This window comes from Megascapheus bottae, chromosome 3 (genome assembly GCF_031878675.1).
Source record: "Megascapheus bottae isolate mThoBot1 chromosome 3, mThoBot2.hap1, whole genome shotgun sequence".
NCBI classification, from domain to species: Eukaryota; Metazoa; Chordata; class Mammalia; order Rodentia; family Geomyidae; genus Megascapheus; species Megascapheus bottae.
Window position 1 is genome coordinate 89,768,309 of NC_143511.1, and position 25,152 is coordinate 89,793,460.

The 25,152-nt window shown below is 65.6% G+C and overlaps 1 protein-coding gene across 3 annotated transcripts; it reads left to right on the top strand.

Annotated features, from left to right (window-relative positions):
* The first annotated feature begins 290 nt into the window (after positions 1-290).
* On the top strand, positions 291-23,507 carry Gpsm1 (G protein signaling modulator 1). Of its 3 annotated transcripts, XM_090330923.1 has the most exons (14): positions 291-580; positions 7,130-7,351; positions 8,104-8,239; positions 8,847-8,989; positions 9,159-9,282; positions 9,396-9,511; positions 9,842-9,997; positions 10,569-10,677; positions 11,463-11,586; positions 15,948-16,018; positions 16,805-16,984; positions 20,014-20,161; positions 20,840-21,048; positions 22,200-23,507. In XM_090330923.1, the coding sequence occupies exons 1-14, from the start codon at positions 513-515 to the stop codon at positions 22,407-22,409; spliced, it is 2,016 nt and encodes a 671-aa protein (XP_090187049.1). In that variant the 5' UTR covers positions 291-512; the 3' UTR covers positions 22,410-23,507. The 3 variants fall into 3 exon arrangements, with proteins under 3 accessions (XP_090187049.1, XP_090187051.1, XP_090187050.1); XM_090330925.1 differs by lacking the exons at positions 291-580; positions 7,130-7,351; positions 8,104-8,239; ... (4 more) ...; positions 10,569-10,677; positions 11,463-11,586 and adding an exon at positions 11,796-13,030; XM_090330924.1 differs by lacking the exons at positions 291-580; positions 7,130-7,351; positions 8,104-8,239; ... (4 more) ...; positions 10,569-10,677; positions 11,463-11,586 and adding an exon at positions 13,070-13,252.
* Positions 23,508-25,152: the final 1,645 nt, after the last annotated feature.

Genomic DNA, 25,152 nt, shown 5'->3' on the forward strand with positions numbered 1-25,152 from the left:
CCAAGGCCCACACCCCACAGCAGGGGCACCAGGCAGCAGGGCCCCGCCCTGCACACGGCCCCCTGCCTCTTGGAACGGCGGGGGGGGGGGGGGGGGGGCTGAGGGAGCCCCTTTCGGAGATGGTGGCCTTCCAGGGCGCCTGTGGGCCCCCCACCCCAGCCTCAAAGCCCCTGCCCCTCCCCTGTCACGGCCCCCCTCCTCCTCCCCGCCGAGGAGGGCGGGCCGGCGGTCAGGGGCCAGCCGTGGGCTGCGGTGGCCGGCGGGTGGGCGTCCCAGGCCCTCCCTCCCCTCTCCTTCCCTTCCCGCCTCGGCACGGGCGGCGATGACATCACAGCGCGGCGCAGGAGGGGCGGCGGTGTCCCGGGCACATCACTTCCTCGGCGCCTCCTGTGGGCGCTGACGCGCAGCCCGACGGACAGACGGACAGAGCGACAGGCGAGCGGGCCGGCGGAGAGGAGGAGGACAGTGGGGAGGGCGAGGACGGCCTGCTGGGCTCTCGGCGCCCCCGGCCCATGGCGAGCCCGGCCCCGCCCGCGGCCGAGGAGCTACCGGGCTCCGCCGCCAGGCGCCTCTACTCCAGGTAGGATGGGGCCGGCCGGGGCCGGGGCGGGCGGTGGGCGGGCGGGCGGCCGGCCGGCGGGCAGCGGCCGCCTGGAACAAAGGCGACCAAAGGTGGCGGTGGAGCGAAGGCAACGTGGGCAGGCCGCGCCTCCCAGGCCGCCCGGGGGACGGGGACGCAGTTCTGTCCAGCCTGGCCCAGGGCCTGCCGCCGCTGCTCATGCCACAGCGGTGTGCATGGCATGCATGCCACCTGGTGCCCTCCTCTAATCTGGCTGGCCCGACCCCGCGCAGGGCAGCGTGGCCCGACACCGGCTATCGGGGCACGGGTCCTGCCCCACTGGCCGTCCCTGAGCCCCAGGCCGGCGGGACCTGGGCCCGGCCAGCCGGGTGGGTGTGTGCCTTCCTGACAAGTCCCCTGCGCTCCAGGCAGGCTTATAGGTGATCCAGCAGTCTGGGCTCTGTGCCATGCTGGTGGCTGTGACCCTGCCCCTGGCGTGGCCCTGCCCCTGGCTACATGCCTGCCCTGTGACTCCCAGCCTGTTGCGTTCCTTAGTCTGGTGTGGAAGCCTGGCGGTGAGCACATGGCCCCGCGGGGCCAGGAGATTCCAGTTTTCCCTCAGGTGCAGCGCTGAGAGATAATCAGGGAGGAGCCGCCCCTTGGCACCAGGCTGGGGGGGGGGGACAGGCCCAGCACCCTGCAGTGGCCTCTGACTCTGAGGAGCCGAGGCTCAGGATCACCCCAGCAGTTTCCCCTACCAAGATCTCCCCCTAACAAGCCTGGCCCATCAGCCTAACAAGCAGGCAGTCCATCAGTCAGGCACCCCAAGGGGCACCATGCCACCAGAGGCCAGTGCATGGCCCTGCTGCCCCCTCCCCATCTTCTTCCGCTCTGTGCTGCTGCTCAAAGACACAGTCCCCTTTTGTGCGGCCTGGGGTTCCACAGCTAAGCCCTTGCCCCGGTCCCTGGGCCTCTAAGGGGTGGGGTGTGGCAGGAGTGACAGGGACAGGTTTGTGAGCCTGTCTTGAAGGCTTCTGCCCAGGGTCTTCTGAAAGGAATGGGGGCTGGGAAGGGCAGCAGATACCCTGGGTCATCCACCACGGTGGCCAGAGCTGACCAGGCTGCAGTGCGTGTACCCACGTGGGGGATGGCAGTCCTGGGGGGGACGGGTCCTCTAGCCTGTGTCCATCACTGTCAGGCTCTGCCTGGGAACTGGGCCCAGGGTGGATACTGCAGACAATGCTGGGGGTGGAGGAGCCAACACTGGGCGGGACAGCATGGAGAGGTCACTCAGACCCGAGTCCAGGATGGAGAGGTCAATCAGACGCAAGTCCTGGATGGAGAGGTCACTCAGACCCGAGTCCAGGATGGAGAGGTCACTCAGACACCAAGTGCAGGTCTAGGCTAAGACACAAGCTGAAGTAAAGGCCGAGCTGGACAGATTGGGGTGCACAGCCATGTGCCTTTCTCCAGGGCTGTGACAGGTTCTACAGGGAGTCTAGACCCTCCGTAATGGTGGCAGATGGCGCTGGGCAGCCAGGTCCTGGTCAAAGCGGATGGTGGAGCTCCTGGAGCATAGAGAGGCCCGGAGACGGGGAGCAAGCCCGGCACCCTCAGGCCTTGCCTGTCCCCTTGTGGAGCCCCACGTGTCTGCAGAGCCTGGTGGCTGTCTGGGAGCAGAGGGTTATGAGGCCCACCTCCTGCACGCCGGGGTGGACCGTCATCTGGAAAGACTCTCCCGGCCTCCCCCGCCTTCCCAGAAAGTTTGGTTCTTATCAAAAGAGGTGGCGGCTGTGCTTGGGAAACTGCAGAGGGGCTGAGCCCACTGGAGCAGCTGGGAATATGGGTGGAACCCCAGCCCACTGGCCCTGAGCCCCGAATCTCAGAGCAGGGCTGGGGGTGGAGGCCCCTTCTGGCTGCCCTTCAGGCTCCAAGAGGGAAGGGGCAGCAGGGGGCCCACCTCAGAGAGGCCCTGCCCTGGGGTGGCCCTGCCCTGGGTGCAGTCACCAGCACCCAAACGCAGCATCCTGATACAGGCAGGGTCCCGGGCCACGTGGCACGTCTCTGCCTTCCCTCCCCGTTAGACTCTCAGACATCGCCCCTGGCGGGACCTCAGGAAACAGCCCGGCACGGGGACTGTTCCCTGCTCCAGTCCTGGGCTCTCAAACAAGTCCTGAAAGAGGGAAGGGAGAGAGCACCCCTCCTCTCCAGGGGCCCCCACTCCACCGCCCTCCCCCCACCCTGCACTGAAGTTCAGAGCGGCTTCCTGGGGAGCAGGGGGAGGGCTTGAGGCTGGTTGTGAGCAAGGGGTCTCTCAAGTAGTGATCCAGGGTCCAGAGGGTGGGGACACCCCAGAGAGGGGCAGATGTGGTAGCCAGAGCAGCAAGGCTGGCCACCAGAGTGCCGGTCACTGACAGTCACCAGAAGGCTGCAGGCGGCTCTCAGCCACAGCAGCGGTCTCCTTCCTGGCTCTTGTGGTCTGGCAAGGCAGCCACCAGTGGCTCTGAGGTGTGGTGGAGGGGTGTGGAGAGTTTGGGGAGTTGTGGAAGTATGGAGGGGTGTGGAGAGAGTGAAGGGTTGTAGAGGGGTATGGAGGGGTGTGGAGAGAGTGAAGGGTTGTAGAGGGGTGTGGAGGGGTGTGGAGAGAGTGAAGGGTTGTAGAGGGGTATGGAGGGGTGTGGAGAGAGTGAAGGGTTGTAGAGGGGTGTGGAGGGGCGTGGAGGGACGTGGAGGGGCGTGGAGGGACATGGAGGGTCGTGGAGGAACGTGGAGGGTCGTGGAGGGGTGTGGAGGGACGTGGAGGGGTGTGGAGGGGCGTGGAGGGGCGTGGAGGGGTGTGGAGGGACATGGAGGGGTATGGAGGGGCGTGGAGGGGTGTGGAGGGACATGGAGGGTCGTGGAGGAACGTGGAGGGTCGTGGAGGGACGTGGAGGGGCGTGGAGGGGCGTGGAGGGGTGTGGTGTGGAGGGTGTGGAGGGGTGTGGTGTGGAGGGTCGTGGAGGGGTGTGGAGGGATGTGGAGGGGCGTGGAGGGACGTGGAGGGGTGTGGTGTGGAGGGTGTGGAGGGGTGTGGTGTGGAGGGTCGTGGAGGGGTGTGGAGGGACGTGGAGGGGTGTGGTGTGGAGGGTGTGGAGGGGTGTGGTGTGGAGGGTGTGGAGGGGTGTGGTGTGGAGGGTCGTGGAGGGGCATGGAGGGGCATGGAGGGACGTGGAAGGACGTGGAGGGGTGTGGAGGGATGTGGAGGGGCGTGGAGGGACGTGGAGGGGCATGGAGGGGCATGGAGGGACGTGGAAGGACGTGGAGGGGTGTGGAGGGATGTGGAGGGGCGTGGAGGGACGTGGAGGGGCATGGAGGGGCGTGGAGGGACGTGGAAGGACGTGGAGGGGTGTGGAGGGATGTGGAGGGGCGTGGAGGGACGTGGAGGGGCATGGAGGGGCGTGGAGGGACGTGGAAGGACGTGGAGGGGTGTGGAGGGATGTGGAGGGGCGTGGAGGGACGTGGAGGGGCGTGGAGGGGCGTGGAGGGACGTGGAAGGACGTGGAGGGGTGTGGAGGGATGTGGAGGGGCGTGGAGGGACGTGGAGGGGCGTGGAGGGGCGTGGAGGGACGTGGAAGGACGTGGAGGGGTGTGGAGGGATGTGGAGGGGCGTGGAGGGACGTGGAGGGGCATGGAGGGGCGTGGAGGGACGTGGAAGGACGTGGAGGGGTGTGGAGGGATGTGGAGGGGCGTGGAGAGTTTGGAGAGTTGTGGAATTATGGAGGGATGTGGAGAGAGTGAAGAGTTGTAGGGGGGTGTGGAGGGACATGGAGGGGTGTGGAGGGACATGGAGGGGTGTGGAGGGACGTGGAGGGGTGTGGAGAGTTTGGAGAGTTGTGGAATTATGGAGGGATGTGGAGAGAGTGAAGGGTTGTAGAGGGATGTGGAGGGGCATGGAGGGGTGTGGAGGAGTGTGGAGGGGTGTGGAGGGGTGTGGAGGGGCGTGGAGGGGCGTGGAGGGACATCCGGCCGCTGGTCCCCTGCTTGCGGTGTGGTAGAGGTGGAATTGTGTAGCTTTTCAATTGGACTACGTGGCTCTTCTCAGCAGGGCCGTGGGTCTCAGACAAGTGGCCACCCAGGACAGTGGGAGGCAGGAGGCCCACCCTTGAGCCTTGAGAGTGAGACTCCAGCCTTTGAGGTGGACAGGCCTTTCCGAGGCCCACACAGCGGCCTTCCTGGGACCCTGCCTCTGCGGAGACCCCGAGGGGACCTTGCTCAGCTGTCGGCCAGCTTGTGGGCACAGGTGTGGGGTGGGGTGGGCCTGGTGGGCACAATGCCCGCACTGACCTCTCATCCAGCACCCGTGTGGGCGGTGCCTGGCCCCAGAGCAGCTGGCCACAGGACTGGCCCCAGGCCCTGACCCGCAGCTGGCAGTGCCGGGTAGGAGGGCAGTGTGCCAGCCTGAGTGCCACAGAGGAGAGCAGGAGGACAGCAGGGATTACCTGGCTCCCCACCCCCACCCCCCAACCCCCAATCCAGGCTGGCCCTGCTCTGAGCTGTCCTGATCCCTTGATCCGTCTCAGGCCCCAGGGAGGAGGGGAGGGGGGAGCTGCCGGAGGGCCTGGGGTCTGCGGTAGGAGGCGGGTGCCTGGGGATGGTCCATCCCCTGGGGCCTAAACCCCACCATGCCAGCCCCCACTGCAGAGGGCCCGCCGCTGGCCCGCCTGGCAGAGAAGGCCGTGTGCAAGGTGGTGTATGGCGCCCCGCGCCCCCGCCCACTGCTGTTGCCTGTGGGTCTGGAGCTCTGGCTGTACCTGCAGAAGATGCGCAACCTGCAGAGGAAGAGGTGGGGGCTGGCGGCAGGGGTGGGCAGGGAGTGCGAGGAGGGTGGGACCCTGGCAGGAGGGCCTGGTGGGTGGTGCTGAGTGTGAGGGGGATAGGGGCCTTGGCAGGAGGGCCTGGTGGCGCTGGCTGTCGGGTCCAGGGCCTGGCTGGTGGGCAGAGCATCACAGACCAGGCTCCTTGTCCTCTGGTCACCTGGAAGGGCAGCCATAATCAGACAGACAGTTGGACAGGGACAAGTAGGCCTGGATGCAGACTCTGTCTCGGGACTGGCAGACACACTGGCCTTGGGCGCCAGTGACCAGCGTGGCGTCCAGCAGCCCTCGAGGGTTCAGTGAGGGGCTGGCCCAGCCTGGCCAGTGTGCGCAGGAGGTCTTGGCATGCTGGGTGGGCAGGCAGCTCAGTGGTTTGGCCTTCTAGTGTCACAGCCAACGTCCTGACCCTGTAGCATGAGGCTCTGCTGTCCCTGAAGGAAGCGAGCAGGAGGGGTCAGCCTCTCGGGACCCATCTCCCACCCACCTCCAGGGCGTCACCTCCAGGGAGTTCAGAATGCCCCATTGTCAGAGGACAGGGCACCGTGGTTTGACGAAAGTGAATGAGACGTGCCTCAGACTTCCCCCCCTCTGCTGGTTATCAAATTCTCACAACGCGGGAGGACCAGCACCTTGGAGTGTGGACTTTTAAATGACCTGGGAGCTGGGCATAACGGCACTGACCTGTAATCCCAGCACTCTACCAGGAGGTGAAAGGGGAGCGTGAGTTCAGGCCAGCCTGGGCTACATAGCAAACCCTGTCTCAAAACCAGACAAAATATCCGGGTACGGTGGCCTGTCATCCTAGCTACTCAGGAAGCTGAGATCTGAGGATGAAGGTTCAAAGCCAGCTGGGCACAAAGGGACCTGAAACTCTGATTTCCAATTAGCCTCTAGAAAATGGGAAGTGGAGCTTGGCTCAAGGGTAGGGCGGTAGCCTTGAGCTGAAGAGCTCAAGGACAGCGCCCAGGCTGAGTTCAAGCCCCATGACCTCCCCCCTCCAAAATAATAATTACTCCACGGTAAATGGAACAAAAAGCTATAGAAAGGCTGGCACTGTGATTCACGCCTGCAATCCCGGCTACTCAGGAAGCTGGTGTCAGTTGAGCCTGGGTACTGCAATGAGGAGACCCCGGTCTCAAAAAAAATCAATAGAAAACAACAATGACGGGGCTCGCCGCCCAGCTCAGCCCCTCGTCCAGGTCCCCAGGCAGCGTAACAGGGCTGTCCCCAGTTCCCTCCCCCAGCCTCCTTGTCCCCTGATCCTCCCATCTTCAGGACAGCCTAGAAATGGGGACCTACCCTGCTCCCACCCACTCCTGCCCCCACCCCACACAAACCCTCCTAGACTGGACAGGGCTGTGGCCTGGGCCCACATGGGCAGAGAGGGGCAGTGACCAGGGAACCAGGGAAAGCGTCCAACCCTGGGAGCACATGCAGGAGGGACACCTGGTCCCTTCCCTCTGGGAAGCCCTGCTCCAGAGCTGGCTCATGCACCAGCTGGCCTGGTGGTCCCCTTGTACAGACTCATGCCCTGGGCCCTGACCTTACTCTATCGGTCAGGTAGGAAGTGAGCTGCACAGGTGTGCAAGCCGGGGACGCCGCCAGGCTTAGCTACTCCCAGATGTGTTCCCCAGCAGACACAGCACCGTGTGGGGTACCACCACGAGGGCACTCAGGGCCCCGAGGGGCAGGCTGTGATGCCCCTTCCTCTGCCCAGGATGGAAGCCTCATGCCTGGAGCTGGCGCTGGAGGGGGAGCGGCTGTGCAAGGCAGGCGACTTCAAGGCAGGCGTAGCCTTCTTCGAGGCTGCCGTGCAGGTGGGCACCGAGGACCTGAAGACATTGAGTGCCATCTACAGCCAGCTGGGCAATGCCTACTTCTACCTGAAGGAGTATGCCCGCGCCCTGCAGTTCCACAAGCATGACCTGCTGCTGGCACGGTGAGCCCCAGCGGGAGATGGGCACGGGGGAGACTGTGTCCCTGTGTGTGACCTGTGTGCGTCCTCTGTGCGTCCAGTGTGGGGTCACCCCCACACAACTCCATGTCTACCGAGGTGCAATTCCAAGCACCCCAGCGCTGTGGCCCCTGGTCGTGGGGCTCTAAGCTCACTCTTGCTGTGTGCTCTCGAGTCTGGCCCTATCCCTAGGGTCCCTGGTCTCCCTGTGAACCCCAAACTCTCTGCAGGCTTACCACTTCCCACCAATACCCCTTCCCACACGTCTGCCCCGTCCCCGAGTGTCCAGCTCGTCCAGTCTCCAGGCCTCTGCTGTGCAGTATCCTGCTGTTCTCTGACTTTGCTCCCCACTCAGCTCAGCCCCGCTCTTGATCCCCTAGGTGGGGCTGACGTCTCCACTGGCCTCCCCACCCACCAGGGAGCCCCATACGCTGTCCTCAGCGCTCAGCCCGGATGCCGCGTCAGTGGTCTGAGTGTTCACTGGAAGTGTTGTCCTCCTTCCCCCTCCGCGGGAGCCCGCCCCGGGCTTCCCTGGGCCCTGGAGGCCGCCAGGGGTCTGTCCAGGTCCCGGGGGAATCCCACAGCAGCCCTTGCAGGCTGCTGGGTAGGCAAGGGGACCAACTGCACCAAAAGAAGGACCCTGGGCTCAGGGCTGTCCTCATCCCCAGGCCAGGGCCTGCTCGGCTCAGGGCCTGGCCAGTCCTACACCTTGCTCCTCACTCCCTCCTGCCTTCTAGGACCATTGGTGACCGCATGGGGGAGGCCAAGGCCAGTGGGAACCTGGGTAACACGCTCAAGGTCCTGGGCCGGTTCGACGAGGCTGTGGTCTGCTGCCAGCGGCACCTGGACATTGCTCAGGAGCAGGGGGACAAGGTGGGTGACCGGGCCCCACGGCCGTCGACTCTCCCCTGCTCTGCTCTGCGGCCAGCGTGCAGGTTCAGGTCGGAGCAGGTGGAGACACAGCACCCAGCCTTCCCCTCAGACGGGAGGGCCCGACAACCCTGAAGGTGCACGGGCCCTCGGAGAGGGGCCACTCCAGCTCACGCTGACGCATGAGCCTGCCTCCTCGAGCTAGCCCCACGCATCGCCCACTCTGCTCAGCACCCCAGATTTCCAACATCCAGCTCTCCCCCGGGACCCAGGAGGAGAGGGGGTGACAGGGCTGTGGAGGGCTAGACTAGAGCGGCTGTAGGTCCCACCTCCTGCCACAAGCTCCCAGCCTCGGCCGCCTTCCCCCTCTACACAGCCTCTCTTCCACCCCGTGCGGGCAGGCGGAGGGGTGACTCTGTGTGGCCCTGGCACGTGTCCTCCCCTGCACTAGAGCTCTTGTCCTTGGGCATTAGAGCCCAGGGCCGGGTCGGGTCCTGGAGGGGCGGGGCCGGGGCATCCCCGAGCTGCCAGGGTAGTGAGTGGGCCCGCGACGTGGCCCGAGACGTGGCCCACGGCCACTGCACACTTGACACCACGACCCCGCCCGCAGGTCGGGGAGGCGAGGGCTCTCTACAACATGGGCAACGTGTACCACGCCAAGGGCAAGCAGCTGTCCTGGACCACCGCGCAGGACCCCGGGTTCCTGCCGCCCGACGTGCACGAGACCCTGCGCAGGGCCTCCGAGTTCTACGAGTGAGTAGGGCCCCGCCGTGTCCCAGGGCGCAGCACTCACCCCTCAGCTGTCCACGCACACCCGTGGGGGACTGGCGGGACCCGCCCGGGCCCCCAGCCCCCCGGGAGAGCCACTGGTCTTTCCAGCCGTGGCCGGAGGGGCCCCGGCTCAAGCAGACTCGGTCCCCAGGAGGAACCTCTCCTTGGTGAAGGAGCTGGGCGACCGGGCGGCGCAGGGCCGGGCCTACGGCAACCTGGGCAACACCCACTACCTGCTGGGAAACTTCACCGAGGCCACGACTTTCCACAAGGAGGTGAGCGCGGGCAGGTGGGTCGGTGGGCAGGGCCCGCGCGGGGAGGCGGCGCCGGCCCGTCTTCCGGGCCGCGGGGCTGCTCGTGACCCTCCCGGCCTCGGGTCTGTCTGCAGCGCCTGGCCATTGCCAAGGAGTTTGGAGACAAGGCAGCGGAGAGGAGAGCCTACAGCAACCTGGGCAATGCCCACGTCTTCCTGGGCCGCTTTGACGTGGCCGCTGAGTACTACAAGTAGGCAGGGCCTCACCTGCGGGAGGGACGCCCCGGGCGGGAGCCCCGCCACGCCACCGGGCAGGGGTCTTTCTGCCCAGCTGCCTTCTCCACGAAGGGCAAACGGACCATACTCCCGAGGTTGTGTCCAGGCTGTGAGCCACTCCACCTCAGGCCCTGAATCCTGGGCGGCCTGAGTAAAACACCAGCTCAGGGTGCGGAGGGCTGGACGCTCCTCGGAGCCCAGGGGACGGGAGTGCACGTGGTACCGTAGGCACCGGAGCCTGGGAACACAGCCAGGCTTCACCCCCCTGAGGGCGGACGCGGCCCTGACCGCGACACTGTGTGCAGGAAGACGCTGCAGCTGTCCCGGCAGCTCAGGGACCAGGCGGTGGAGGCCCAGGCCTGCTACAGCCTCGGCAACACCTACACGCTGCTGCAGGACTACGAACGCGCAGCCGAGTACCACCTGCGACATCTGGTCATCGCTCAGGAGCTGGCCGACAGGTGCGTGGCACCGCTGGCAGGCCCGGCAGGCCCAGAGAGCCCCTGGGGCCTCACTACCATGGTGTGGCAGGAGCGGGATGGCTGCTCCTCCGTGAGCAGCACCACCGAGACTCAGTCTTACAGTGGTGACAGGGGCTGGTGATAACCCAAGGCAGCCCTCTTTCCCCTTTTCTATGGAAACGTCATCCCTAGAAAGACAGATAGACAGGCCCGGAGTGGAGGCAGCTCAGGGAGATTGCTTTGCCAGCCACTAGGGGGCAAGCCAGGCCACAAACCCGGTGTCCGATCCTCTGCCCGCCCTGTAGAGGGTCCGGAAAAACCCCTCTGAAGCAGACCTGGGCCGAGGTAGGCCGCTTGCTGGCTAGGAAAGAGAATTCAGGGCCGGGGCTGGTCACCAGTGGCCCACGCCTGTCGTCCTCGTTACTCAGGAGGCTGAGCTCTGAGGCTCAAGGTTCAAAGCCAGTGGGGAGGAAAGTCTGTGTGAGACCCTCACTCTCCAATTAACCACCAAATACTGTGGCTCAATGTGATGGTTGCCTGACGGTGCCCACAGACGGCTCCCTTCCCGCAGGGTGGGCGAGGGCCGAGCGTGCTGGAGTCTGGGGAACGCCTATGTGTCCATGGGAAGTCCAGCGCAGGCCCTGACCTTCGCCAAGAAGCACCTGCAGATCTCGCAGGAGGTGAGCAGCTGGAACCGCAGGTTCTCGGTCAGACATCCGGGGTCCCCTCCCGGACCAGGCCCAGCCCCTCGGGCGGCATGGTGCCCCACTCTCGGCATGGCAAGGGTCAGTAGGCCAAGAGCCCACTTTGTACTCCTAGAGTCTTAGTGCCCCTGTGTGGGGACCTCAGCCTCCGCCAGGCTGACCGTGGGGAGGCCCTGTGCCCACTGTCAAGCTGGCTCTCGAGGTGGCCTAGGGCACCAAGACGCCACCCGGGGGCCTCCTTGGCCCTCTCTTCCTCGACCTTAGACTAAGTGTCCAGGCCCCTCCTCAGGGTAAGCAGGGGCCTCCACAGGAAGCCCAGTGTCCCAAGCACAGGCCAGGCCAGTGCCGCCGACCACCGCAGCCCCGGGTGGGAGACCCCAGCAGAGGTGCTGGGACAGGAGGTCCAGGCCGGCAGAGGCAGGCGGGCCCCCCACCCCCACCCCACCAGGCAGGTGTGTAGGAGGGCCCAACAACCTCAAGGCACCACTCCGTGTTGAGAGCCTGAGGCTGATGGGGTCCGAGCAGGAGTTGAGGCTGCTGGGGCTGAGAAAGGCAGGGCCTGGGACAGGGCTGAGCTGATCTGCCAGAGGGCGCCCAGGAGCTGCCAAAGCCCCTGGGCACTTCCTGGGTGTGGGTAGGTGCCGTCAGGGATCCCCAGGGACCATGGTCTCCCAGAGGTGTCACGAGACCCCCCCCAGAGGCCCAGGGACCCATGACTGGCTCGGGGAGTGACCCCCCTCACCTGGCCCTGCTCCCTGTAGATCGGGGACCGCAGCGGGGAGCTGACCGCCCGCATGAACGTTGCACAGCTACAGCTGGCGCTGGGCCGCCTGACCAGTCCAGCCGCCGCCGAGAAGCCTGACCTGGCCGGCTATGAGGCCCAGGGTGAGTTCACGGGGCTGGACCTGGGGTCCGTTTCTTTACAGGCTCAGACCTCAGTCTAGAATGCGGTTTGGCAGGGGTGCGGTGGGAGAGACGCCTGGGGAGGGGACCCAGCCTGGTGAAGGGCCCAGGAGATCACGTCTGCCAAGCAAAGGGGCTCACAGAGGCGGTGCAGCCCAGAGGCCACGTGGCCACCCCTCCAGGCACCCCTCTGCCCAGCCTGACACGGGCCTGCTCCTGAGGGTCACAGCCGGGCAAGCTGAGATGGCAAGACAGTGCTCCCGAGTCCTAGGGGACACACAGGCCAATCAGGTGTGGGGAGGAGGGGACAGGGACAGAGCCATGGGCAACTGCCTAGACCAGGTCTCCACCCTCCCTGTGGTGATCCAGCCCCTCCCACCCCCATCCCGGCCTCATCCACCCGCCTCTCCCCCAAAGCCACCCGGTGAGGATAAGGACCCGTCCTCAGGCCCAAGAGGGAGGGGCTGTGGGAGGCAGGAGAGGGGCCAGCCGCCTGGGCTGCTAGTCAGAGGAGGCCAGGCTGGGGCTGCCATAATGACCTCATTCACGACGCTGGTCCGCTCTGCAGGTCAGCAACACAACACACAAGGACAGAATGTTCCCTGCAAAGCAAATAAGTTAATGCCTGTGAGGGAGGGGGACGCCATGCCGAGGTGGCTTCCCCGGTGACAGGCAGCGGAGCAGACCTGGGCAGGGAGCTCCGTGCCCCTGGATCTTGGGACTGCCCAAACTGGAGCCCATTGCTGATGGCTGGATTCCTCAGGGCCCCCGGAGGGGTGTCTGCCGTGAGCGCCCTGCAGCCCAGGCCTGCTGGGGGGAAGTGGGTCTCTGGCCTTGCTCCCCTTGCCGTATCTGGTGCAGAGGACACGGGGAGACACTGTTCCTTCTGTTCCCCCCACCCCGTCCCGCAGCCACCGAGCATCAGGGCACCATGGCGGACTGAGGGGAGGGAGGACAACACCCCCCCCCCCCAGCTCTCGTCCACAATACACCGTCTCTACCCTGCCTGAGACGGAGGAGGGGAGGAGGGCTCTGCAGAGCTGGCACAGCCCCCAGCTGGTGTCCCCAGCCAGGACTGGACAGCTTCTAGAAAGGCTCCCTCAGAGGCAGCTAGCTTTGTGTCCTCTTGACTTTTTTCCTCTTCTCTGAGCCAAGGGAAAGGGGGGCACGGCGTGGGTGAGCGGCCAGGGACAAGGCAGCTCTGTCTCCCCACACTGGCTGCCCAGCTTGGTCCTGTGGGCCTGACCCCTCCCAGCCCAGCGCTCCCGGGAGCCTCCCACCCGTACAGCTGCCTTGTTGCTGGGAAGAAGGCAGCCTGGGGTCCTGCAACTCTGCCACTGGGCCTGGGAGACTCCCGGGATGCAGCTGATGAAGGCAGACCTGGGCCCTGAGCGTCCAGGCAACCTGGATGGAGATGCCCGCCTAGGTGAGCCAGCAGGAGCAGCGCCTGGGAGGTTGTGCTGGAGTCTGGACCCTGTGCCCAGGCAGAGGAAGCCGCTGAGGGCTTCCACGGTGATGTTGTTCGTTTATTCCCTGGGCAGTGCTGGGCTGGTCCTGCCTAGACCGTTACTGTCTTCTGGAGTCTGTCTCGTGGACCTGGAGAGGGACAGATGTCTGTCCAGTGTGACTTGGAGTGGGGAGACAACAGGTAGCATCTGGGAGTATGAGAAGCCAGGGGGTAGAGGGTCTCTGGGCGAGGAGGAGAAGGAAGGAGCTAGTGTGGTACCGACGTGGCAGGGGCAGGGCCCAGTGGACATGGAATTCCGTGCAGTAGGCCCGTCCCGGTGGCCGGCGTGGCATGGTGGGCGTGGCTGGCCCCAGCCTCTCCTCTGCTGGCCCTCCTCCACCACGGAGCCCTTACGCCTGCTCCCGGGAGTGTGCAGGGCCACCATCTTCCCACAGCCTGCCCTCCAGCTCTTGCTCAGGATGCTCTGCATGCCTGCTATTGCTGCCCAGGTCGTGAGGGGCGCATGCCCTTGGGTCCCTTTGCATGCATGGTGTCCAAGAGGCAGTGTGGGCTGAGGGCTATGGTCCGGGCGCTGCCCCCATGGCCTGGCTAGGTGGCTGAGCCAGTACCCTGTCCTTATGCCTCAGCGCCCCACCTGGAAAGTAGCCCAGTCACACTGGGGTGTGTGTGGCAGGGGGTGGGTGGATCTGGGAGGCTCCTGCTCCCGGCAGCCCCGACACTGGGGAAAGCAGGGCAGGGCCCGGGAGAGGGCAGGAGGGCCGGCTGAGTGTAGACACAGGTCCCGGAGGGTGGATTCGGGAGCTGGCAAGGTGCAGCTGAGCATCTGACCTGCCCTGGGCTGGATGGGTCGGGGCAGTGGGCGGGCATCCCCATGGGAGGGCTGGCTGGGGCAGGGTGGGCCAGGGGCTTGGGTGGACCCCCGTGGGAGGTGAAAACTATTGACAGGTGCAGACCGTGTTGACTGGTCACCTCTGGAGGGGGCGGGCTTACCCTGGGGGAAGGGACAGGGAACAGAGCCAGGGTCCTAGCCTGAGGCCCCCTCCAGACCGAGGGGGCCTTGAGCCGGCCTGGGTGCTACATCTGCCAGTCCTGCAGAGGTGTGTCCCCAGGCCAGCAGCGCAGGTCCCACGTGAAAGTCGTGAAGACCCTGCCACAGCTGGGACGGGGGAGGTGGCAGGTGAGGACACAGTCTTGCCCCCTCGACTCCCGGGGCAGTGGACAGGCCCAGGCCGGCTCACAGTGCAGGACTGAGCAGTGCTCGTGGGGCGTGGGGAGGGGAGGCCACAGGGCTCTGGAGCAGACGGTCCCAGTGCCCTGCAGTGGAGCCCGTGTGGGAGAGGGCGGCAGCGAGGCCTCAGCTCTGCGCTCTGCGCTCTGTGCTCTGCGCTCTGCGCTCTGCGCTCTGCGCTCTGCGCTCTGCGCTCTGCGCTCTGCGCTCTGCGCTCTGCGCTGGTTTGGGGGTAGAGCCACCCTTTCTTCCATAGATCTGCCTTCCTAATCTGGGGTGGTAATCAAACCCCCTCAAACAGAAAACAACCCTGGGCCTCCACCCCAGCTGCCCCCTTCAGCCTGAGCACCATGGCCAAGGTGGGGAGGGAGGCCTGGAGCTGGGGTGCGCGCGTTGAAAGCTTGGGGGGGCAGCTGCCGATGGGTCCTGGGTGCTGGGCCCTGTGTGACTTCTGACCTGGAGCTTCCCAGATGCACAGGAGAGTGGGACACAGAGCTGGTTTGCTTTCAGCCCCGGCTGGAGGGGTCACAGCACCCCCACCCCCACATCCCCTCTCATCTTCCCTCCACCCCTCCTGCTGCTGAGTCACTCCCTGACGGGTGACACAGCCGACATTTGCCTTGGGCTTGTCTGGAGTTTGGGGGCTGGAGGCTTCCCTGGGACCCCAAGTCCTTGCTCTTGTTCTGTCGACACTATTTAAACAAGAACACCAGCAGGCTCAGCGGTACTGGCAGCGGGACCCGGCCGAGGGCTCTCACCACACCTTGGCCTGTCCAGAGCCAGGGCAGCTGTGCTCCAGCACGGCCAGGTCGGGACAGGACCCCTTTTCCCAGGCCAGATCTGAGGTGTGGGCTCCCCGGGGTGGCAGCCTCAGACAGCCACCATCCAGCCTGCTACCCCCAGTTCTCATCTGCAGGGCAGGGCCCCGAGAGCCTGGGCTTCCCTGAAGGTGCACTGGGCACATGGCATGGAGGGCAGAGGTTGGAGTCCCAGCTCCCAGGCATTTCCTGCTTCTGCCCCCTGCCGGAGGGCTCTCTTCCACCACTGGCTCTGCTGTCTTCCATCTCAGACCACTGCCTCCCGGACCAGTGCTGGCCCTGGGCCCCAGGGCCTTTGCTGCAGGGGTTCCTGGCATCGTTTGTCCCTCTTCTCATGCCAAGCTCCATCCTGGGTGATGAGTGTGCAGTCTTGTGGCTGGCTTCGGCCTCCTGGGGAGGGCAGGTCCTGCCCAGCTGGTTCTCCCTGCATCTTCTGTCCTGCCCCCTGGAGACATGTTCAGAACAGAGGTTTGCAGCTCGCACTGCAGGGCTCCCACAGGCCTGGCTCATGTAGGGTGTGCAGAGGTAGTGTGCAGGGGTGTGCGTACAGGCAGGAGGAGTGCATAGCCCCCAGAGCCACCAAGAGAAGCCAAGGACAGGGCAGGGAGCCCCGGAGTCAGGCCCACCCTCACTCTGGGCCAGGCCTAGCCTCATGTCCCCCTGGCCACTCCAGTCCAGCCAAGGGACACTGGACGTTGTGCACCGCTGCTGAAGGGCTGTGTGGTTCTAGCTCCTGAGGTGTGAACCGCCCGACCTTCAGCCCCCAGGGGCTCCGACCTGGCCCGCAGGGCAGCCAGTGCTCGGCTGATCTTGTCGTGCTGTCTCCCAGGGGCCCGACCCAAGAGGACACAGCGGCTGAGCCCGGAGACCTGGGACCTGCTGAGGCTGCCCGTGGAGCGGGTGAGCCAGGTGTGGGAGGGAGGTGAGCCAGGCCGGGGGGGGGGGAGCCAGGCAGGGGTCCCCGTGGCTTGGGTGAGGCCTTGCACTGTTAGCAGTACTGTCCACATGGGAGCCGCGGGTCAGTGGCCTCTGCCTGCAGTGTTTGCCCACCTTGGCCCTGTGCACTGGAGACAGATGTCCTCTCCACGGCCTGCAGCCTTGGGTTGGTCCATCTGCTGCCACCAGCACCCAGGGCCCCCACCCCACCCTCACCAGCTGTGCGTCCCCAGGGGAAGGCGTGGATCTTTCCCACCCCCCACTCAGCCCCAAGCACTCCGTAAGCCTGCAGGCTCCCATCTGCCTTCTGCCAAGGGGCAGGCAAAGCCGTTACTAGTGGAGAAGCTGGCAGGGGTCAGCCAGCCCCAGACAAATCGAGGGGGTCCACACGCCACTCAGCAAGTGTGGTGTGGTACTCTGGTACCCTGAGGCAGTGTCCTGGCCTCTCAACCTGTGGCTTCTCCGGTGTAGCCTCGGTTTGGGATCTTGTAGGCCCAGGAGCAGCCAGAGTCATGTCACCGCCTAGTGTGGGGCTGACAGCTGGGGAGGCCAGCACCCCTCAGTCACCCGCTGCCCTTCCCCCATGCACGCTCAGCCCGCCCCGACACCCTCAGTGCCCCGCCCCCAGCCGAGAGCACAGGCAGCCCCTCCTCCCCCACAGGCCATCCAGCCCCTGGACCATGGCACCTGCACCTGCCCGATCTGGTTCAGAATTGCCCAGCCCCCATGCAGCCTGCTTTCCCCTCCCAGGAGCAGAACGGAGATACCCACCCCCCCGGGGACTGGCGGGGACCAGGCCGGGAGCCGCTCCCCCTCCCCGGGAGGAGCAGGAAGTACCAGGAAGGGCTGGACACTGTCGAGAGGCGGCCCCGGGATGGCAGCCACTCCCCGCTGGACAGCGCGGACGTCCGGGTGCAGGTGCCCCGCTCGGTAGGTGCCTCTTCTCCCCCTCAGCCAGCCCTGGGGACCGGGCCAGGCCTGGCTGCTCTAGGGAGGCAGAGGGCCCTGGCGACTGCCCAGCCTTCTGCCCTGGGCTGTGGCCTGCAGCGCAGGGCGGGCATCTGTCAGCTTCCCAGAGCACTCAGGTGTGTTTGTCTGTTCCAAATGTGCCTCAGTTTCCAGTTTGTCACCAGTCGGGCCTGGTCCTTCAGTCCTCAGGGCCCCTTGTTCCTTGCCCTCCTCCCCCCCCCACCCCCCGTCCCCAGGCCTGTGTGGGAGTGAGGAGGGGCCTGGCCACCCGACAGACAGACCTGCCTCTGGACACTTGGGTCAGCTGGGGAGACTCTGGCCTGGCGTGGGTCTTCCACCAGGAGTTCCTGAGAAAGGCTGCAGGGAGCAGCCCCTGAGGGGCTCTGGGGGGAGAGCACAGCAGGTCCAGGTGCACCCCAGCCTTGAACTTGGTCCGGGGTCCCACTGTGCCCAGGACAGGCATCTCTAGGCCCCCAGACGGGGTGAGGGTTGGGGTCCCAGAGAGCCCGAGTCCAGGCTCAGATCTGCATGGAGCTCTGGTGCAGGCAGGGCACAAAGGGCCTAGAAATACCCTGAAGCACGCCCCCCTCAGACACAGTCACCTCCCAGCCTAGGCAGGCGTGGGTGCACGGGGTATTCTTAGTGCCGGGAGGCTGCCAGGGTGGGGGGGACCCCACCCTTCCCCGGGCCCAGAGGTGCCGCCTCGTTCCATCCAGGTTCTGATCCCATCACGGGAAGACGTGAGGGACGCTGTGCTCAGGCAGGCCCCACGGAGGGCAGCTGGGGTGAGCCTCAGTTTCCCACTGGTACCCAGGTGGCCCAGCGCAGTCAAGGGTAGGGGCTAGGCCACACGGCCAAGACCAGAAGAAGGACAAGGACGAGCCTGTCAGGGCTGAAGGATGAGGCCGTGTCTTCCCTCCCGCCTGCCCTGCCTAGGAAGCCAGCCCAGGGCCGAGTCGGGGCGGGAAAGGGCTTTCAAAGAAGCTGTCCACCCCCACAGCGCAGCGTGGCCGCCCACTGGCGGAGGGGAGCGCCGGGCTCAGCTCAGGATCTGGTTCTGTTTACGGAACGTGCGCATGTGCGTGTGCATGTGTGAGTGAGTGTGTGCGTGCGTGTGTGTGTGTGTGTGTGTGTGTGTGTGAGAGAGAGAGAGAGAGAGAGAGAGAGAGAGAGAGAGAGAGAGAGAGAGAGGGAGAGCGCGTGCACGGCGAGGGCGGGTGCCGGGAGGGACCCGGAGGGCCCAGCCCCCAGCCCTCACCCCAGCTCCTATTTAAGTGTCAGCCAGACACCGTAGGTCCCAGCATCGGCTGTGAGGCGGCGGCCTTGGCACTTCGGGCAGGTGGTAGCAGCAGCACTGGCACCTTGGCACCCTGCCTGGGCTGCACGTGGCTGAGTGCCCCACAGAGCTCTGGGGGCGCTGCTGAGGGAGCCCGGGATCCAGCGTGAGTGTGGGTCCCCACGGGTGGAGGCTGGGCAGCCGGGGCCGCCTGGCCAAGGTGGCATGGTCCCAGCCAGCCCCATAGGAGCTGGGCTACCACTGGAGCAGGAGAGGTTGTGGTCAGACTGCAGGAGGAACTCAGACCTTCCAGGGGGAGGAGCCAGGATGTGGCGGGGGTCCCCACGGTCCTCATACCCAGGAGTCTAGGGTCTGAGACCCAGGGGGGTTCCAAGCGTGGCAGCTCCTTGCCGCCCCCAGCTCCCTCTGAGCAGGCAGCAGGCACTGAACCCAGCTCGTACAGCGGGAGGGAGTGCCCGCTTCTGGGCAGGAGTGCTGGGCTGGGCGGGGCACCGTGTACCTTTCCAGCCCCCATCCGGGTCAGGGGGTCCTCAGGGTAAACCCACTCGGGTTCTTCAGCCACAGGGACAGGAGCTGCCTGGTGATGTGGAGTTGGGGGGAGGGGTCTGGGCAGCCTCCCTCCACATCCCCCCCCACTCACACACACCGGCTGAGCGCGGCCCTTCTCAGTGGAGGGTCTGAGAGCTGGAGGGGACCCAGTGCAATCCCGTGAACTCAGGGGTGCCAACCAACTGGCCACCTCTGCCTGGCTCTGCCACCCTTGGCGCCATTCACTCTTCCTTACAGAGGGACACATCCTGTGTGCCACAGGGCCAACCTGAATTCCCAGGGCCTGGTGGGGTCTCTCCTCCATGCCCACATGTGCCCGGCCCTGCCCAAGGCTCTCTCTGCTGGGTCCTCTTTAATGTCTGAGAGCCGGGGCAGGGCACGCAGCCTCTGCACATGGGACGACCTCGGGCACTGGGCACGTGGGGCGGCCTCAGTCGATGGCCCATGGAGGCCTCCAGGCAGCTCCACATGGTGGACAGACCCCAGCCCACCCCGCACCCTCAGGGCCCAGAGAGGCAGCTGAAGACTGAGGTGCAGAGCTGCCCCTAGCAGCCCTGGCCTTGAGGGTCCCCAAGATACCATACCCCCACCCTCTGTGGATGTGTAAACTGGGGCTTGGGGCCGGGTCTTCCCTCCCCTGACAGTGGCACGCCCACGCAGGCCCCCTGGGGACTGGTTGGGCTCGGTGGGTCACTCCAGGCTGGGTCACCACAGCTCAGAACTCAGACTAGACTCCTTGCCCAGCTGCCCACAACAGCCATTCTCAGTCTCTGCTGACCATTCATCCTCCCAGCGCCCCCAAGCTGTCTGGGAACACAGGAGGGGCTGGCCAGATCCTGGGGGCAGGGACCCTTCGCAGGCCCCCACTTGTCAGAGGCCCTGGGCGGGAGGGCGGCCATCACTCTGGGGGATTTCTAGTGACCCATGGACTCTGCCCCCTGCTCCTGCACCCACCTGTGGGGGTCCAGGCTCTGCCTGCCCACCTGAGGAGAGGACCAGGGGTGTTAGTACCTTCTCTCTGCCCTGGGGTCACACATAGGGGCCCTGGCCTACCCGCCACTGCCACGGCCAGGCTGGCCTCGGGTCTGTCCAGGGGTGGTGTCTGGGAGCCTCCAGCCGTGCTGAGGCCCCCGCTGCCCTGCAGAGCATCCCCAGAGCCCCCTCCTCAGATGAGGAGGGCTTCTTTGACCTGCTGAGCAAGTTCCAAAGCAGCCGCATGGACGACCAGCGCTGTCCCCTGGAGGAGGGAGCCGCAGAGGCCACAGCTGCCCCCACCCCGGAGGAGAGGGCTGGTGAGTGCAGGGAGGGGCAAGGCCTGCTTCCCCCCGCTGATGAGGCATGACAAGCTGGCCCTGGCCTGGGCCAGCTGCAGGGCGCCCTCCCCAGAGCACCCCACCCCCGCTGCCTCCCGGGAAACCTGTAATTATCCCGCCCGCCAGAACACGCATGGGTGCACAGCTGCCTCCAGCTTGTGGGAGGCCAAGACTCTCCTGTCACCTCCTAGAGACCCCAGGAGGGGGGCCAGGGAGCCATCACAGGGCCACCCAGGGCCTGTCAGCCTCTGGCCCCAAGAGCTCATCAAGCCAGGCTCGTCTCAGAGGTCAGCACTGCCAGCTGGCCTGCCCAACCTCAGGACGGGCCCTGCAGGCCCTCCTAGCCTCCCCCCTCCGGGTCCCCCACCAGGCCTCCCCCCTGTGAATCTCCCCCCCCAGGCCCCCCTGGAGCTCCCCACCAGACCTCCCCCCTCCGGGTCTCCCCACCAGGCCTCCCCCCTGTGAATCTCCCCCCCCCAGGCCCCCCTGGAGCCCCCCACCAGACATCCCCCCTCCGGGTCTCCCCACCAGGCCTCCCCCCTCTGAATCTCCCCCCACCAGACCCCCCCCAGAACCCTCCCCACCAGGCCTCCCCCCTCTAGATCTCCCCCCTCTGGATCTTCCCCCACACCAGGCCTCCCCACTCTGTCCCTGCAGCTCAGCCCTCCATGACAGCCTCCCCTCAGACGGAGGAGTTCTTCGACCTCATCGCCAGCTCCCAGAGCCGCCGGCTGGATGACCAGCGGGCCAGTGTGGGCCGCCTCCCCGGGCTGCGGGTCACCCACAACAACGTGGGCCACCTGCGAGGTGACGGGGACCCCCAGGAGCCCGGGGACGAGTTCTTCAACATGCTCATCAAGTACCAGGTGGGTCTGTGGCCTGGAGGCACTGGGGTCCCCATGGGCCTGCGACTCGGCCATCTGTGGTGCAGGGGACTGGCCCTCTGCTTCAGGCCATGCCCCGGCAAGGACTGGGCACAGCTGGGCACTGACTGGACTTGGACAGGCAGCTGCTCAGGCCGGGCCCTCCCTCCTCTGGAGCCTCCATCTGCCTAGGAGGTGGAGGGGCTAAGGAGGAGGCCTGCGACAGTCTCGGGCTGGGTAGAGGAAGCCAAGGCCACTGTGGCACCCAGGAAAGCAAGGTGGTGGGGGATCACACAGCTGCCAGGCACAAGGGCGGAAGGCCGTGTCCACTGAGGCAGAGCAGGGCCAGCAGTGGGGCTCGGGGCCGGCGGGCGGAGCTGCTGAGCTGGGGCACAGGACTGTCCTCACTGGGGACCAGAGGCCTCCAGACGTGGGGAGGCACACAGTCATGGGGCTTGGGGCAGGTGACTTGGCAGGTGGCTGGGCTGGGTGGCCACGGCTATGCTGGCCTGCAGCCTTTCCAGATCCAATGTTTGTCCACAGAGGTCTCACCACAGCCATGGGTCGGGTGTCGGGCGAGCTGCCTCTACGCCAGCCCCTCCCAAGAGGCCCAGAGGCCCCCATCCACTCGCACGCATGTGCCAGCAAGTGCACCGGCTCCCATCCCTTCTGCTCCAGACCCTACAGAGGCGCCCAGGCGTGCCTCAGGCCACCCCGCCCCAGTGCCAGGACAGGGGGGATTAGCGGGGCCAGCGCTTGACCCACCCAGCAGGAACTGGAGCTTCTGGCATCGGTCTGGGGACAGCCCTGGGTTCCAGAGCAGAGATAACTGTGCTCCCCCAGTCCCTAGCAGTCAACAGACTTGGGGTGGCCATTCTCCTGGGCCCGGCTTGCTCCAAGTCCAGCAGGTGTCATTTGGCCCCTTCCATGGGCCAGTCCCAAGCTTGGGGCGGGGGAGGGGCGGTACTTGCCAGAGCTCCTCAGGAGATACAGGGTCTCAGTGCTATCCCAGAGTCAGGCAGGCACTCGGAGGCCTGAGGTGGCGGACTAGATTCTACCCAGAGCAGAGAACTCCACTCCTTGGGGGCCAAGGCTGCTGCTCCCGGGGTTCCAGGACAGGCTCTCCCGTCACCATCCTGCACATGTGTGCCCAGTCCTCCAGGATCGACGACCAGCGCTGTCCACCTCCCCCAGACGTGCTGCCGCGGGGCCCCACCATGCCAGATGAGGACTTCTTCAGCCTCATTCAGAGGGTCCAGGCCAAGCGGATGGATGAGCAGCGCGTGGACCTTGCTGGGAGCCCTGAGCAAGGGGCCAGTGGGCCCCCTGAGCCCAGGCAGCAGTGCCAGCCCGGCACCAGCTAAGACCTTCCTCCCCCCACCAGGCCTGCTCCGCCCCTGCTCCTGGACTCTGCGGGCTCAGAGGCATCCACCACGGCCACGATCCCCCAAGACAGCCGCTGAGGGCTGGCTGAGCCCCTGCCCCCTCCTCGTGGGCTGGGTGCTGGCGGTGCAGCATTCAGGGCGTAGGGCGCCGGCACCAGCCAGAGCCACCGTGTGGGGGAGGGCATGTGGCTTCCTGCAAGTCTGGTCCTCTCTGGCCCCCGCCCCAGGCCGGCCTTCAGCATGTTGACCCGAGATCCCGGTGCTGCCAGGCCCTCCCCTCCCGGGCTTTGTCCTGCCCCACCGAATGTGAAAAACCTGCTATTGCCAGCCCTGCCACACACAGGGGTCTCTGGAGGTCTCGGTTCTGTCCCCAGCTGGTCCTGGGGTGGCCATGCAGGAGGCCCGCTCAGCGCCCTCGGCCTCTGGCCCCAGAGCAGGGCCCTGCCCCAGCCTGTCTCCCTTCTCCTGCCCCAGCTACAGGACACAGCCTGGCCAGGCAGCCACAGTGCAGTAGGGCAGGCCTGTGCCTGCCATCTTGGGATGCCATCCTGGGCCCTGAGGGCCTTAAATCCACAGGGCTTGACCCCTGTGTAAAATGGGAAGGGTTAGGGGGCAGAGGCTCCAGTTCCTAACGTCCTTAAGCCCAGCCAGACCCTAGGTCCTGGCCTAGGGTCTGGCTGGCAATGGGCACTGGGCCACCGAAGAGGGACTGAGCTCAAATGGGCCCCTCTCGACCCTCCAATGTCCCCTTGAGAGCAAGGGGAGACGGCATCATGGCCTTTTCAGGAAAGGCTCCAGGCCCTGTGGTGGTGTTGACCCACAGGGCTCAGGCAGGACCTGCTACGGCCCCGGGAGACCCCCAAGCAGCTCTGCTTCCTGAGCAGGAGGTGAGGGGCACTGCAGGGCCCGCCCTAGACTCCACGTGGGGACCCTGCTTCTAGCACCGCCCCAGGGGGTCACCGCATACTTGAATGTACATGCATATTTATTGCTCACATATTTGCCATGTGGTCAGCGGTCCTTTCCGACCTGAGAGGTACGTTTCTGTTTTCCCCCAAAATAAAGTCTGCCAAATGAGTGAGTCGTGCTGGGGTTTGTGCCGGGAGCCTTCTGACCTGACTGCAGTCCGACCTTGACCCGAAGCCCCCACCCCACCTGCTGATTCCCAGAGGCCCAGGGGGAGGGGGGCCTGCAACATTTAGCCACAGGGGCCCAGGTCGCTCACGGCTAACGAGTGCCCTGCCACCAAACCCCCATGTCCCTCACCCTCTACGCTCCCAGGGACAAAGGGTGGGGCCAGATGGGGCTCAGTGCAGTGGTGAGCGTTGTCCGGATGCCGGGTCCTTGGCCTGTGCCACCCCAGCACCAAGGCCAGGAGTCTCCTCCACGGGGATCCAGATGCAGCTGGCCCAGACAAGTAGAGCGGGGCAGCCTGGCTCATCTTTGGTGCTTATGTCAGACACCCCTGATCTGACCTCCAGAGGCCAGGGAGCAGCCTGAGAGGGGCCAGCAGAATCCAGGCCAAAGCTGCCACATCAGCCCCAGAGAAGGTCCCCAGGCTGCCTGGGACAACGGGGCCTGGGCAAGTGGAGTCTAGGAAGCAGCCAGACTACTTCCAGAGCGTAGCTGCTGAGGTGTGGGGAGGCCAGCTGCCACTGAGAAAGGCAGGTGCCAAGAGGGGAGTCCTGGGGGCAGGGCTGGGCTGGTGGTGGGTACAGGGCGGGAGCCAGCCCTTGTCATGGTTCACTCAGAGAAGAGACAAGGGGAACAGCCTCGAACTGACTGGTGGGGGTGGGTGGGCAGGAGGGCTGCGCAGAGCAGCCATGAGCCCACAAGCCCACAGGGCCCACAGAGAAGGCCGTGCCAGAGGCTCTCCAGGCCATTTGCCTGTGGGAGGCGGGGTGTGCTGTGAGGCCATTGCAGGTTCAAACTCACCTGGACGCCCCAGAAGTAGAGCAACAGAAAACAGAAAAAAGACCCAGTGGCGTGCAGGGGGAGATGAATGGGGACTGGAAGCAGGGGCAGATGCAGTTCTAATATTCAATGTCCATATGTGAAAATGGAGCCAGGTAATTTGAGGGGAAGGGTGGGGGTGGGAGAGAGAGGAGAACGATGGATAGGCCAACGCTGTACTCGTGACCTGATGTGTTGAACGGAAACCCCTTTAGACAACTAGACAACAAAAATCAAGGAGACATAGTAAATGCACACATCCGAGCGACAGGCTTTAGTTTCTCCCTCTTCAACCCACTGGATACTGTCAAAGGGTCTGGAGGAAGAGAGGCAGCTAGGCTGGCTGGTCTCCACTTGCCTGACGCCTCTACGCGCCCCACTAAACTGCAGCTGGTCCCCCTGACCTCGGTGCCCTTCCCGGAGCAGCAGGCGGGTGGGGCGGCCCGGCCTCCAGGACCATGACAGTTTCCACAAATGGCACGGCAGGCCCCGGGTGGGAGTAATAGCAGGCTGTGTGCTGCCTGCCAGGGAAGGACAGGGTAAGCAGACCAGGTGCAAGCTGCCACGCGCCCAGCCTCCCACAGGCAGGAGCCGTCCCGGGGGCAGCCACAAGCGTCCCTGTCCTGCTGTGCTCAGCAGCACCTCCACCCTCTCCGGTCCCCAGCCTCCTCTGCCAGACTCGATGGTGATTATGTTGAAGATCACGTGGCCCACAACAGTTCTAGAAACAAACCGGCCGGCGTCCGCTCACTTCCCTAAACACAGGAAC